This window comes from Amphiprion ocellaris, chromosome 24 (assembly GCF_022539595.1).
Source record: "Amphiprion ocellaris isolate individual 3 ecotype Okinawa chromosome 24, ASM2253959v1, whole genome shotgun sequence".
In the NCBI taxonomy this organism is placed as follows: Eukaryota; Metazoa; Chordata; class Actinopteri; family Pomacentridae; genus Amphiprion; species Amphiprion ocellaris.
In genome coordinates, this window is record NC_072789.1 from 17,984,866 (window position 1) to 17,997,693 (window position 12,828).

At 45.4% G+C, this 12,828-nt stretch overlaps 1 protein-coding gene across 1 annotated transcript; it reads right to left on the bottom strand.

The window, feature by feature from the left end:
• Positions 1-1,366: 1,366 nt before the first annotated feature.
• Positions 1,367-10,211, bottom strand: ftcd (formimidoyltransferase cyclodeaminase). Its single transcript, XM_055008319.1, has 14 exons — positions 10,060-10,211; positions 8,617-8,800; positions 8,335-8,463; positions 7,377-7,465; positions 7,092-7,271; positions 5,847-5,984; positions 5,130-5,261; positions 4,671-4,732; positions 4,460-4,586; positions 4,223-4,384; positions 3,838-3,881; positions 1,853-1,991; positions 1,666-1,761; positions 1,367-1,540 (listed from the first exon to the last, which is right to left on the bottom strand). The coding sequence occupies exons 1-14, from the start codon at positions 10,111-10,113 to the stop codon at positions 1,457-1,459; spliced, it is 1,620 nt and encodes a 539-aa protein (XP_054864294.1). The 5' UTR covers positions 10,114-10,211; the 3' UTR covers positions 1,367-1,456.
• Positions 10,212-12,828: the final 2,617 nt, after the last annotated feature.

The window sequence follows — 12,828 nt, forward strand, 5'->3', positions numbered from 1 at the left end:
TGTATGCATAACTGCTGACTGCATTTTTCAGATGAGCTTGTTCAAATAGTTGTTTTGTTTTGTTTTTTTTTTTACATTCAGCCTTTGACAAGCTATTTTCAACTGGCCATTCAATGAATAGGTTGTACAAGTAAAATCTGCAGTCAAATGTCATTTGTTTACATTGCCACAGCTCCTGCAGAGCCTGCTGCCACTGCTGAAATAAATCCTAGAGGAAACACTGCTGTATTTTGGTTATTTTATATGTTTATTAAAGTTCGTCTATCTGCTGGATCATAAATATACATACAGTAACTTGAATCATCTGTTTTGTGGATGTAGAAAGGTGTGTTAATCTAATTTCTTAGTTTCATGGCCTCTTAATGTCTGAGTGATTCCAGTTGACTACAGCTGCTGACTCTTCTGATCCAGTTTAAATAGAACCATTAGATCCACTCATTAGACTCAAACACTACAGTGGGAAAGTCTGAGGAGCTCAGCAAAGATCTGAAGAAGAAAATCATTGACTTGAACCAGTCAGAAATTCACTTGATGCCATTTGAAAGCAGCTTCAGATCCAAAAACATCTGTTTGTCAGAATAAAGTTCATGGTCCAGGTGTGTTACTGCCACCATCAGGAAGAAAACACAAACTACCACCTGCTGCTGAGAGACCACTGGTCATGATGGTCAAGAGTCAACCAAGAATCATCAGAAAGCAGCTCTGGATGAATGAGAAGCTGCTGGAATACAGCTGTTAGTGTCCACAGGGTTCTAGAGGATCCATGAAGAAGGAGGTTCTTCCTTTAGAAGCAGAACCTTAAAGCTCCACTCATAACATGGACAAAGAAAAGGTTCTGGAGGAAAATTCTGTGGTCAGATGGAACAAAACCTGAAAGTGAGGCCTTTAATCCCAAGAACACCAAACCTACCATCAGGCATGGAGGTGGCAGTATCATGCTGGAGCTTTCCACAAAGTAAATGGAATAATGAAGAAGGAGGATCACCTCCACGTTCTTCAGGAAAACCTAAAACCATCAGCAGAAGGCTGATCTTGGACACAGTTGGCTGTTTCAACCAGGCAATGAGCCCAAACACACATCAGACATGGTAAAGAAATGGTTCCATCAGGCTGGAATGAAGGTTCTAGACTGGTCCCCCCAAAGTCCTGACTTAGACCCATCGAGAACCCGTAGAACCAAGTCAGAAAGACCACAAATGTAGTTGAAGGGCACCAGAATTGGTGCCCTTCAACTACATTTGTGGTCTTTCTGCCTCAGACTTGAGTCAGTTAAATTGATAGTATAATAATATTTCCACCTCCATGCCTGATGGTAGGGATAGTGTCCAGAGGAGTGGAAGATAAACCAAATATTAACATTTCCGAGTTTGGTTTTCAGTGTCAGTGTTCCTGGTTTATTAAATGACTGTAACAGAAATCAGAGGTATCTTTGACATTTCCATGTCATTCCAGATGTTCATTTTCTTTTCTCAGCGGCCTGGAGGACAGCGGCGGCATTTTCCTTTGCCTCCTGCAGCAGCAGCAATGCTCGTTTCTCCATCTGCAGCGACAAAACAGAAGGAGATTAGGACAGGCTTCAGTCAGATGATCTAAGGAGAGGCTTCAGTCAGATGATCTAAGGACAGCCTTCAGTCAGACGATCTAAGGAGAGGCTGGAACACTTACGGTCGCTTTGAAGGCGTCATCGGTGATGTCTTTGAGGTTGATCATGACGTTGTAATAAGCTCCAAAAACAGCCGCCTCCAACGCCTTAGCTGCCACCTGTAAACCAACGAGTTAATCTGCAGCTTTTCTCACAATTCTGTTGTATACTTTATGAATGGAGACAGAGCAGGTTGATGAGTTTTCTCACCTGAGCATCGGACTTGCAGCCGATGTTTCCGTGGACGACCATCTCTCTGAGCGGCGACCAGAGGATGCTGATCCTCTCAGCCAGAGTCAACGGGACGCCAACGGCTCGCTGCAGACCGGCCTGCATCGCTGCTTCTCTCCTGAAAACAACAGAACCTTAACGTGTCTAAAAACACAACAAACAGCAAAGCAGGAACTTTAACGTGTCCGAAAACACAACAAACATCCATCCATTTTCTTCCATTTATCCGGGGTCTGGTCGTGGAGGCAGCAGATGATGCAGGTCATTCCAAGCATCCCTCCCCAAGCCCTGGAGGATACCAACACCCACTGGAAACGTGTCTGACTTTGTGCTGAGTATGTGGCCACAGCTCTCACTTATGTTGTACAGGGACCTAATGGCTCGTATCAGAGATCCTGGTACCCCATACTTCCTCAATACCCCATTCTTCCTCAGTACCCCATACTCCCTCAGTACCCCATACTCTCTCAGTACCCCATACTCCCTCAGTACCCCCCACAGAGCCCCTCGGGGGACACGGTCGTAGACCTTCTCCAGATCCACAAACCACATGTAGACTGGCTGGTCGAACTCCTATGACCCCCTCAGCAGCTCCAGATCTGATCCACTGTTCCACGACCAGGACAGAATGCTCAGTCCCAGTTCACCCTCACTACACGTTTGGGTTTACCAGGTCTGTCCAGCAGCCTTCCATCGGATCCAACTCACCACCAGGTGGTGATCAGTTGACAGCTCTGCTCCTCTCTTTACCTGAGTGTCCAAACATATGGCCGCAGGTCTGATGATACGACTATAAAGTCGATCGTCAGACCTTTGATCTAAGATGCTCTGGTACCAGGTACAGTTATGAGAACCTTATGCTCCAACGTGGTGTTTGTTATGTCCAGTCTATGACTAGAAGAGAAGTCCAATAACAGAACACCACTCAGGTTCAGATCAGGCCGTTCCTCCCAATCACCTCCTCCAGGTTTCTCCATCGTTGCCCATATGAGCTTTGAAGTACCCCAGGAGAAATATGGAGTCCCCAGGTGGTCCCCCTTCCAGGAACCACCCAGAGACACCAAGAAGGCCGAATACTCTGAACTGCTGTTGGTGCATAAGAACAGACAACAGTCAGAGTTTCCCCTCAGAGAGGCGACCCTCTGGTTCTCCAGAGAGAACTCCAACAAAGCGACGCTCAGCCCGGGGCTCCTGAGTATCCCCACATCCACCCAGAGCCTCTCACTCTGGACAACTCCAGAAAAGCAGAGACTCCAACCCCTCCAGGATTCTGGTTCCAGAACTCTTGCTGTGCGTGGAGGTGAGCCCAACTATATCTAGCCGGTATCGCTCCATCTCCACCAGCTCAGGTTCCTTCCCCCCAGTGCGGTGACGTTCCACGTCCCCAGAGCAAGTCTACACCACCAGAGGGCGGTGCTCCTAGATGCCCACTCCTGCCTACTGCCTGGTGGACATAGTACCTGACCCCGATTTCCTGCCCAGTGAGTGGTGGGGCAGGATGGCGACCCCGTGTTACTTTTTTGGGCTGTACCCAACCGAGCCCCACGGGGCCCCAAGGCCCCCCCCCCCCCCCCCCCCGTGAGAAACTGGGTGAGGTGGCAGCTTTCCTTTTCTTCCAATTTGCCTTGGGCAACCCTACCAGGGGCTAATGCCCTCGACAGCATAGCTCCCGGGATCACAGGGACACTCAAACCCCTCTGATAAGGTGGTGATTCATCGGGGGACACAGCAATCAACAAAACTCCTTTAAAACTGTAACAACCACAGAAGGCCACAAAACTAATGAATAAACCAAATAAGTTTCAAAGAAATAAGAACTGAACCCAACAGAAGCTGAGTCAGTTACAGGTGTTGTTGCCTCCTAGTGGCCTGACAGAGTACTGCAACTTTTCAGATTTGGAGATGATGTATTCAGACCACTCATTAAAACCTTTAGTGTGATCCAGATTTTATTATCGGGTCACCTTCTAATCTCCTTTGCTGTGGTCTTCGGCATCTTCAGCGCCGCCTGCAACAGAACAAACAGGATCAAACCAGACTGGTTCAATGTTATGGTTCAGTGAGAATAAATAAAAATGTTTCTGTCTGTAGCAGATCATAAAAACATCATAGTTTCATATATCGCCAAAAAAACCTCGTTGTAGAGTACAATGGAAACATAGTTTACTGTAAAACAGATCTATCTACAGATATCTGCAGGTGTCTGCAGGTATCTACAGATATCTGCAGGTGTCTACAGGTATCTACAGATATCTGCAGGTGTCTACAGGTATCTACAGGAATCTCCGGGTGTATCTACAGGTGTATATACAGGTGTGTCTCCAGGTGTGTCTCCAGGTATGTGGTCACCATGTAGCTGTTGAAGGCGGAGGTATCAGCGTCCACCATGTGCAGCAGGTCGTCTGTGGCCTGATGAAACGGAGGAATCAGCCTCCTCATGACGGCATCCAGGTTCTCAAACTGCCTCTTGCCGTAGGTCATGTGACCGACCATGGAGCCCAGCGCCGCCCCCTGCAGGAGAACACAGACATTACGGTGAGAGGTCTCACTCTGCTGGAGGATTCTGTACGGGGAAGGAGGTCGTACCAGAGCGCCGATGGCAGCAGAAACCGATCCTCCTCCAGGAGCTGCCGTCCGAGCACCGACGCTCCGGACAAACTGCTGCAGAGACAAAGACACCAGCCGTCCATCATCCTGCGGCTTCACCATGTACCTGTACAGGTAAGGTTTACATGTGAGAGGGTGTACAGGTCAGAACTAACAGACCACAGCAGACCGTTAGAGGTGGAGGACTCACTCTATGATCCTCTCTCTGGGGTTGAACGGACCGAGGGAGTCGAGGCCCAACTTACTGATGACCTGAACACAAACACAGACCTTCACACGCTGCACGGACACATGTATGTTTGACACGTTGTATGTTTGACACATGTATTTTTTACATGTTATATGTTTTACACATGTATAAAACATGTATGTTTTACACATGTATGTTTGACACATGTTGTATGGTTGACATTGTATGTTTTACACGTTATATGTTTTACACATGTTGTATAAAACATGTATGTTTTACACATGTATGTGTTGTATAAAACATGTATGTTTTACACATGTTGTATGTTTTAAATATGTTGCATAAAACATGTTGTATGTTTTACACATGTTGTATGTTTTAAATATGTTGTATGAAACATGTTGTATGTTTTACACGTTGCATAAAGCTGATGGACAGTTCCAGGACTCGGCTGCTCACCAGGCGGACTTTGTGCTCCTCCTCCAGGACGAAGAGTTGATCTCTCTGGATGTAGAAATCTGCAGAGTCCAGCAGAGCCTTCAGAGGAATCAGACCCACAATCTGAGAGCCCACCACTGGCAGCTTCAGGTCCTGAACCACCATGGCATGTTGGAGGAAACATGTATGAAGAAACATGTTGGAGGAAACATGATGTATAAAACATGTATGAAGAAACGTGTTGGAGGAAAGATGTATGAAGAAACGTGTTGGAGGAAACATGTATGAAATACGTGTTGTCTAGAACATGTATGAAGAACCATGTTGGAGGAAACAAGTATGAAGAAACGTGTTGTCTAGAACATGTATGAAGAAACGTGTTGGAGGAAACAAGTATGAAGAAACGTGTTGAGGAAACATGTATAAAGAAACGTGTTGGAGGAATCATGTACGAGGAAACATGTTGGAGGAAACATGTATGAAGAACCATGTTGGAGGAAACATGTATGAAGAACCATGTTGGAGGAAACATGTATGAAGAACCATGTTGGAGGAAACATGTATGAAGAAACGTGTTGGAGGAAACATGTATGAAGAAACGTGTTGTCTAGAACATGTATGAAGGAATGTGTTGGAGGGAACATGTATGAAAAAACATGTTGTAGGAAATATGTTGTATAAAACATGTATGAAGAAGCGTGTTGTCTAGAACATGTATGAACCCTGGTTCTAACTGACCTCGGCGTCTCTGTAGATCTCCTCGTAGACGCTGTGCAGCGGCGTCACCTCAAAGTCCAGGATGTTGGTGGACACCTGAGCAAGGTTGGCCTCATCCAGGAACCAGCCCATCCCCTGGACCTTCTGTAGCAGACCAGGCTGGACCAGCACCGGAGACCAGGAGAACCATAAGAGAACCATAGGAGAATCACATGAGAACCATAAGATAACCACAGGAGAATCATAGGAGAACCACATGAGAACCATAAGATAACCACAGGATAACCATAGGGGAATCATAGGAGAACCACAGGATAACCATAGGGGAATCATAGGAGAACCATAGGAGAACCACATGAGAACCATAAGGTAAACACAGGAGAATCATAAGAGAACCACCGGGGAATCATAGGAGAACCACAGGAGAACCATAGGGGAATCATCGGAGAACCATAGGAGAACCACATGAGAACCATAAGGTAACCACAGGAGAATCATAAGAGAACCACCGGGGAATCATAGGAGAATCACAGGAGAACCATAGGAGAACCACATGAGAACCATAAGATAATGACAGGGGAATCACAGGAGAACCACAGGAGAACCATAGAAGAACCACAGGAGAACCACAGAAGAACCATTGAACCACAGGGGAACCACAGGAGAACCATAAGAGAACCACAGGAGAACCATAAGAGAACCACAGGAGAACCACAGGAGAACCATAAGAGAACCACAGGAGAACCATAAGAGAACCACAGGAGAACCAACAGACTGAGGACAAAAACTAAGAAGTAACCACATTGACTACAATTGAAAAAAATAAATCAGAAAAATAAAAGATAAAAATCTAATTAAAAAAATAACTGTTTAAAAAAATCTGAAGAAAAATATCAAAAAATCAGCTTTTTAACATTTTAAAAAATTGTCTGAAACAAAATCTGAAAAAACAAAGATTTTTGGGGTAAAAAAAAAAGAACAAAACAGAAAATATTCCAAAAAATAAAATTAAATTAAATAGGAAAAGCCGATGGAATAAATTTGCAACAATAATTTAGAAAAATCAGCAGGAAAAAATCGGAAAATCAAGGGGAAAAAATGGAAAAATTTGTTGAAAAAATCTTTTTTTGTTGAAACAAAAACAACCGTCACATAAAAAAATTCTATAACTTTCAAAAATTCTTAAAAGAAAAAAGTGAAATTCTAAATTGGAATTAAAATAAAAGAACAACTTTTGTAAAATACGTAAACGGTGGGTGAACTGACCTGGTCCTTCCCTCGGCCTTGTTCCCGGATGTCCAGCGCGATGCGGTGAGCTTGTTCTTTGGTGCTGATCAGGTTCACATTGTAGGCGATCAGGAACTTGCGAGCACCGGTTACCGTGGCGCCCCATGATGGTACGAACACAGCCGGACCAAAGTCAGGGATCCACTCAGGACGCTGGAGCTGAAATAAAAACTGGAACTGAAACGAACTGGAACCACTGAGAATCAGATGTTTTAGAGGAAGCAGAAGAAAAGCAGAAGGTTGGAGGAGGAAGCAGAGATTCACCTTATCAGGTAAAGCTTCATACTCTCCAGCTCTCACCGACGGAAGATTCCTCCTCGACTCAGTACGAGCTGCTTCTCCATAGAGATACACTGTAGAAGGAGTCATAGTAGCACTAATCAGGAGTCACAGTAGCACTAATCAGGAGGTACAGAAGGAGTCATAGTACCACTAATCAGGAGTCATAGTACTACTAATCAGGAGTCATAGTACCACTAATCAGGAGTCATAGTACCACTAATCAGGAGGAATAGAAGGAGTCATAGTACCACTGATCAGGACTCATAGTACCACTAATCAGGAGTCATAGAACCACTAATCAGGAGGTCCAGAAGGAGTCATAGTACCACTGGTCCGGAGTCATAGTACCACTAATCAGGAGGTAAAGGAGTCATAGTACCACTAATCAGGAGGTAAAGGAGTCATAGTACAACTAATCATGAGTCATAGTACCACTAATCAGGAGGTAGAGTCATAGTACCACTAATCATGAGTCATAGTACCACTAATCAGGATGTAAAGGAGTCATAGTACCACTAATCATGAGTCATAGTACCACTAATCAGGAGGTACAGGAGTCATAGCACCACTAATCAGGAGGTCCAGAAGGAGTCATAGTACCACTAATCAGGAGGTAAAGGAGTCATAGTACCACTAATCATGAGTCATAGTACCACTAATCAGGAGGTAAAGGAGTCATAGTACCACTAATCAGGAGGTCCAGAAGGAGTCATAGCACCACTAATCAGGAGGTCCAGAAGGAGTCATAGTACCACTAATCAGGAGGTAAAGGAGTCATAGTACCACTAATCAGAGCTGCAGGTATAGACAGTGTCCTGACAGTGAAGCACGGAGCTGTTAGTGTGATGATATTTGGAGCTGTGTACATATAGAAGACATTTCTACATGAATGTTTTCGTTGGTTTTCCTCCAACAATCCAGCAGCAGATCATTGTCTCACCAGGAACCTGCAGCATCTCGGCCAGTTTCTGTCCGAACAGGTTTGCACAGCGGATGCAGTCGTCCATGGTGACGTTCTGGACGGGGATGAAGGGACAAACGTCCAGCGCTCCGGTCCGAGGATGCTCACCTGAACACCAAGAGACACAGGACAAACCCTCAAGACCTGAAGGAGAGTCTGGTTCTTCTACCAAACACCAGGAACAAAGGACCGCTGAACCAGACAGCACCCAGATGGACCAGAAGAAGGTCCGGTTTCTCCGTCTGGTTCTGGAGGACTCACCTGAGTGTTTGCTCATGTTGATGAGGCTGAAGGCCTGCCGGGCGGCGTTCAGTGCTCCCTCCACCACCGCCTCCGGAGAGCCCACGAAGGTGTAGACGGTCCGGTTGGTGGAGGCTCCAGGGTCCACGTCCAGCAGGCTGCAGCCGGAGGTGTTGGAGATGGCCGCTGAGATGGCATCGATCACCTGAACACACAGAAACCCTGCGGTTAGGATGGAAATACTGGCTCTGCCTGCAAAATCTGCACTTCAGACCTGGACGTTAACACACAAATGTGTCTAAAATATGGATTTTAATCTACTAAAGTACCAAAAACATGGATATTAATGTACTAAAGTACCAAAAACATGGATATTAATGGACTAAAGTACCATAAACATGGATATTAACGGACTAAAGTACCAAAAACATGGATATTAATGTACTAAAGTACCAAAAACTTGGATATTAATCTACTAAAGTACCAAAAACTTGGATGTTAATGCACAAAAGTACCAGAAACTTGGTTATAAATGGACTAAACTATGAAGAACCTGGATAAAATAACATATAAAACTCCTAGAAATCTGAATCTTAACCTCGGAAAACATTAAAACTCTGAATATTAACGTATAGAAAGCATTAAAACCCTGGATATTAACATATAAAAACATTAAAACCTGAATATTAACGTATGAAACACTAAAACCTTAGATATTAATGTTAACTTCCTTTCTTACGCTCTGACTAGAAGTAATCTGATTACATGCCTGTCAGATAACCTGATGAAGCCAAATAAAGGCTCTGATTGGTTCTTTTCTGAAGAGAGTCAGAGTTTCAGGCCTTCAGACACTCAGTGTGAGCGTTGGTTGATTGATTATTGATTATTGATGCGGTGAACCAGAGGGTTTAAACGTTGTGAAACTGCAGCTGATCATTGACAGCATGTTTGGTGGTTAAACAGAAAACCATCAAAGGTCACACAGCTTCCCTCTGAAGCTCCATGTAATAATTAATGACCGCTTCCAGCTGGTCCAGGGTTCTGGTGTTCCAGACCCTAACCCTAACCCTTCCTCAAGATTCAAAAGACTTTTAGGGTCAAAAACCTCAAAAACTAAATATTCATGTAAAAAACTGTCAATTAACAGGATATTAACACACAAAAGTTCCAAAAACCTGGAAATTAACACACAAAAGCACCAAAAACATGAATATTAACACACAAAAGAGCCAAAAACATGAATATTAACACACAAAAGTACCAAAAACATGAATATTAACACACAAAAGTACCAAAAACACGAAGCAATGAGTAAATAACGGTGACATGAACACAGTGAGTGTTTATTATTCACCAGAAATTGAGAACCTTTGAGACAGTATTTAGTCAGAAGCAGACGGTTGATGAAGCTGAGAACAGATAAAGTTAATAAATGTTCCGTTAGACGGTTCTAAAGGTTCTCACCTCTTTGTTCCGACCTTCAGAGAAGTTGGGGACACATTCGACCAGCTGAGCCATGATGGAAGCATTGATTCACCGTCCAGACCCTGGAGGACATCCAGCCTCCAATCATTAACAGGAAGTAGGTCGCCTGGCAACCATCATGCCTGAAGGTGGCGCCACAACGACACCGACTTTATCTGGAGCAACACAACGTCCTCAGTCAGCTGCACAGACACACAAAGAGTCAGGTTGTTCTCCAAAAACTGAAGAAGAAGAAGAAAACAACAATTTCTGCAAAAATCTGAATTACTGGATGTCAGAAAGCATCAATAATCTAGAAAATAACACAGAAAAGTATCAATAATCTAGAAAATAATACACAAAAGTATCAATAATCTAGAAAATAATACACAAAAGTATCAATAATCTAGAAAATAATACATAAAAGTATCAATAATTGCCAGGGCTCCCTCCCTGGATCAGCCCCCACCTGACCTCCCTTTATTCTCCCTGTCCCTCCTTTTTCCTCCTCTCTCTCCTCCTCTCTCTCTCCTCCTCTGTCTCCTCCTCTCTCGCTCTCTCTCTCTCCTCCTCTCTCTCTCCTCCTCTGTCTCCTCCTCTCTCTCTCCTCCTCTCTCTCCTCTCTCTCTCCTCCTCTCTCTCCTCTCTCTCTCCTCCTCTCTCTCTCTCTCTCTCTCTCCTCCTCTCTCTCCTCTCTCTCTCTCCTCCTCTCTCTCTCTCTCTCTCTCCCCTCCTCTCTCTCCTCCTCTCTCTCTCTCCTCCTCCTCTCTCTCTCTCTCTCTCTCCTCTCTCTCTCCTCCTCTCTCTCTCCTCTCCCTCTCTCTCTCTCTCCTCCTCTCTCTCTCTCTCCCTCCTCTCTCTCCTCCTCCTCTCTCTCCTCTCCTCTCTCTCTCTCCTCTCTCCTCTCCTCTCTCTCCCCCTCTCCTCTCCTCTCTCTCTCTCTCTCTCTCCTCCTCTCTCTCTCCTCTCCTCTCTCTCTCTCCTCCTCTCTCTCTCTCTCTCTCCTCCTCCTCTCTCTCTCTCTCTCCCCCCTCTCTCTCCTCTCTCTCCTCCTCTCTCTCCTCTCTCTCATCCTCCTCTCTCTCTCCTCTCCTCTCCTCTCTCTCCTCTCTCTCTCCTCCTCTCCTCTCTCTCTCTCCTCCTCTCTCTCCTCTCTCTCCTCTCTCTCTCTCCTCCTCTCTCTCTCTCTCTCTCCTCCTCTCTCTCTCTCTCTCTCCCCTCCTCTCTCTCCTCCTCTCCTCTCTCTCTCCTCCTCTGTCTCCTCCTCTCTCTCTCCTCCTCTCTCTCCTCTCTCTCCTCTCTCTCCTCCTCTCTCTCTCCTCTCTCTCTCTCCTCCTCTCTCTCTCCTCTCTCTCCTCCTCTCTCTCTCTCTCCCCTCCTCTCTCTCCTCTCTCTCCTCCTCTCTCTCCTCTCTCTCCTCTCTCTCTCTCTCTCTCTCCTCTCTCTCTCCTCTCTCTCTCTCCTCCTCTCTCTCTCTCTCTCCTCCTCTCTCTCTCTCCTCCTCTCTCTCCTCTCTCTCTCCTCCTCTGTCTCCTCCTCTCTCTCTCCTCCTCTCTCTCCTCTCTCTCCTCTCTCTCCTCCTCTCTCTCTCCTCTCTCTCTCTCCTCCTCTCTCTCCTCTCTCTCTCCTCCTCTCTCTCTCTCTCTCTCCTCCTCTCTCTCCTCTCTCTCCTCTCTCTCTCTCCTCCTCTCTCTCTCTCTCTCTCTCCTCCTCCTCTCTCTCTCTCTCTCTCTCCCCTCCTCTCTCTCCTCTCTCTCCTCCTCTCTCTCCTCTCTCTCCTCCTCTCTCTCTCTCTCTCTCTCCTCTCTCTCTCTCCTCCTCTCTCTCTCTCTCTCTCCTCCTCTCTCTCTCTCCTCCTCTCTCTCCTCTCTCTCTCCTCCTCTGTCTCCTCCTCTCTCTCTCCTCCTCTCTCTCCTCTCTCTCCTCTCTCTCCTCCTCTCTCTCTCCTCTCTCTCTCTCCTCCTCTCTCTCTCCTCTCTCTCCTCCTCTCTCTCTCTCCTCCTCTCTCTCTCTCTCTCTGCCCCCGGTTCATCCTGTTTCCCCGGCCTAAAGCAGACCGGCTCCCTCCTCTGGACTGCCGCCTCCCCAGATCCAGCCACCTCCCCAGATCCAGCCCGTAGTGAGTCAGTTAGGTTTCCCCGTCTCCCTCTTAGTTTCTCCCAGAGATTCGTCATGCCCTTAGTTCTAGGTTGTTTTCATTTTTCCCAGAATGTTCCCTCTGTTGGTTAATTGTTTAATAAATCCTGTAAGCCTCACACCAGTCTCTGTTGTACTGTGCATTTTCTCCCTTTGGGCTCCTAACCGCACCGTGACAATAATCTAGAAAATAACACACAAATTGTCAATAATCTAGAAAATAACACACAAAAGTGACAATAATCTAGAAAATATCACAGAAAAGTGTCTAAAACTTGGACATTAATGTACTAATGTACCAATAATCTGAACATTAACGTGCTAAAATACACTATAGAACCTCTTGAATCACATGATTCTATATATTCAGCTGAATAAAGGAACCTTTAGTTAGTTCTGGAAGAACTGATGGGTTTTATGGAAACAGTCTTCAAAATGTTTGAATCTCTGCTGATGAACTCGATTAAATAAATTCTGCTCTTTTCTAAAAGTACAACGTCAGAAAACAGGTTTAGGATGATTAATGTGAAGTTTGTTTGGGAACAAACAGAACTTCAAACATTTATTGATGTTCAGGTAGAACCAAGAGTCTTCAGGAGCTGAAGGTTGAAGTCCTCCAGATGTTTCAGAACA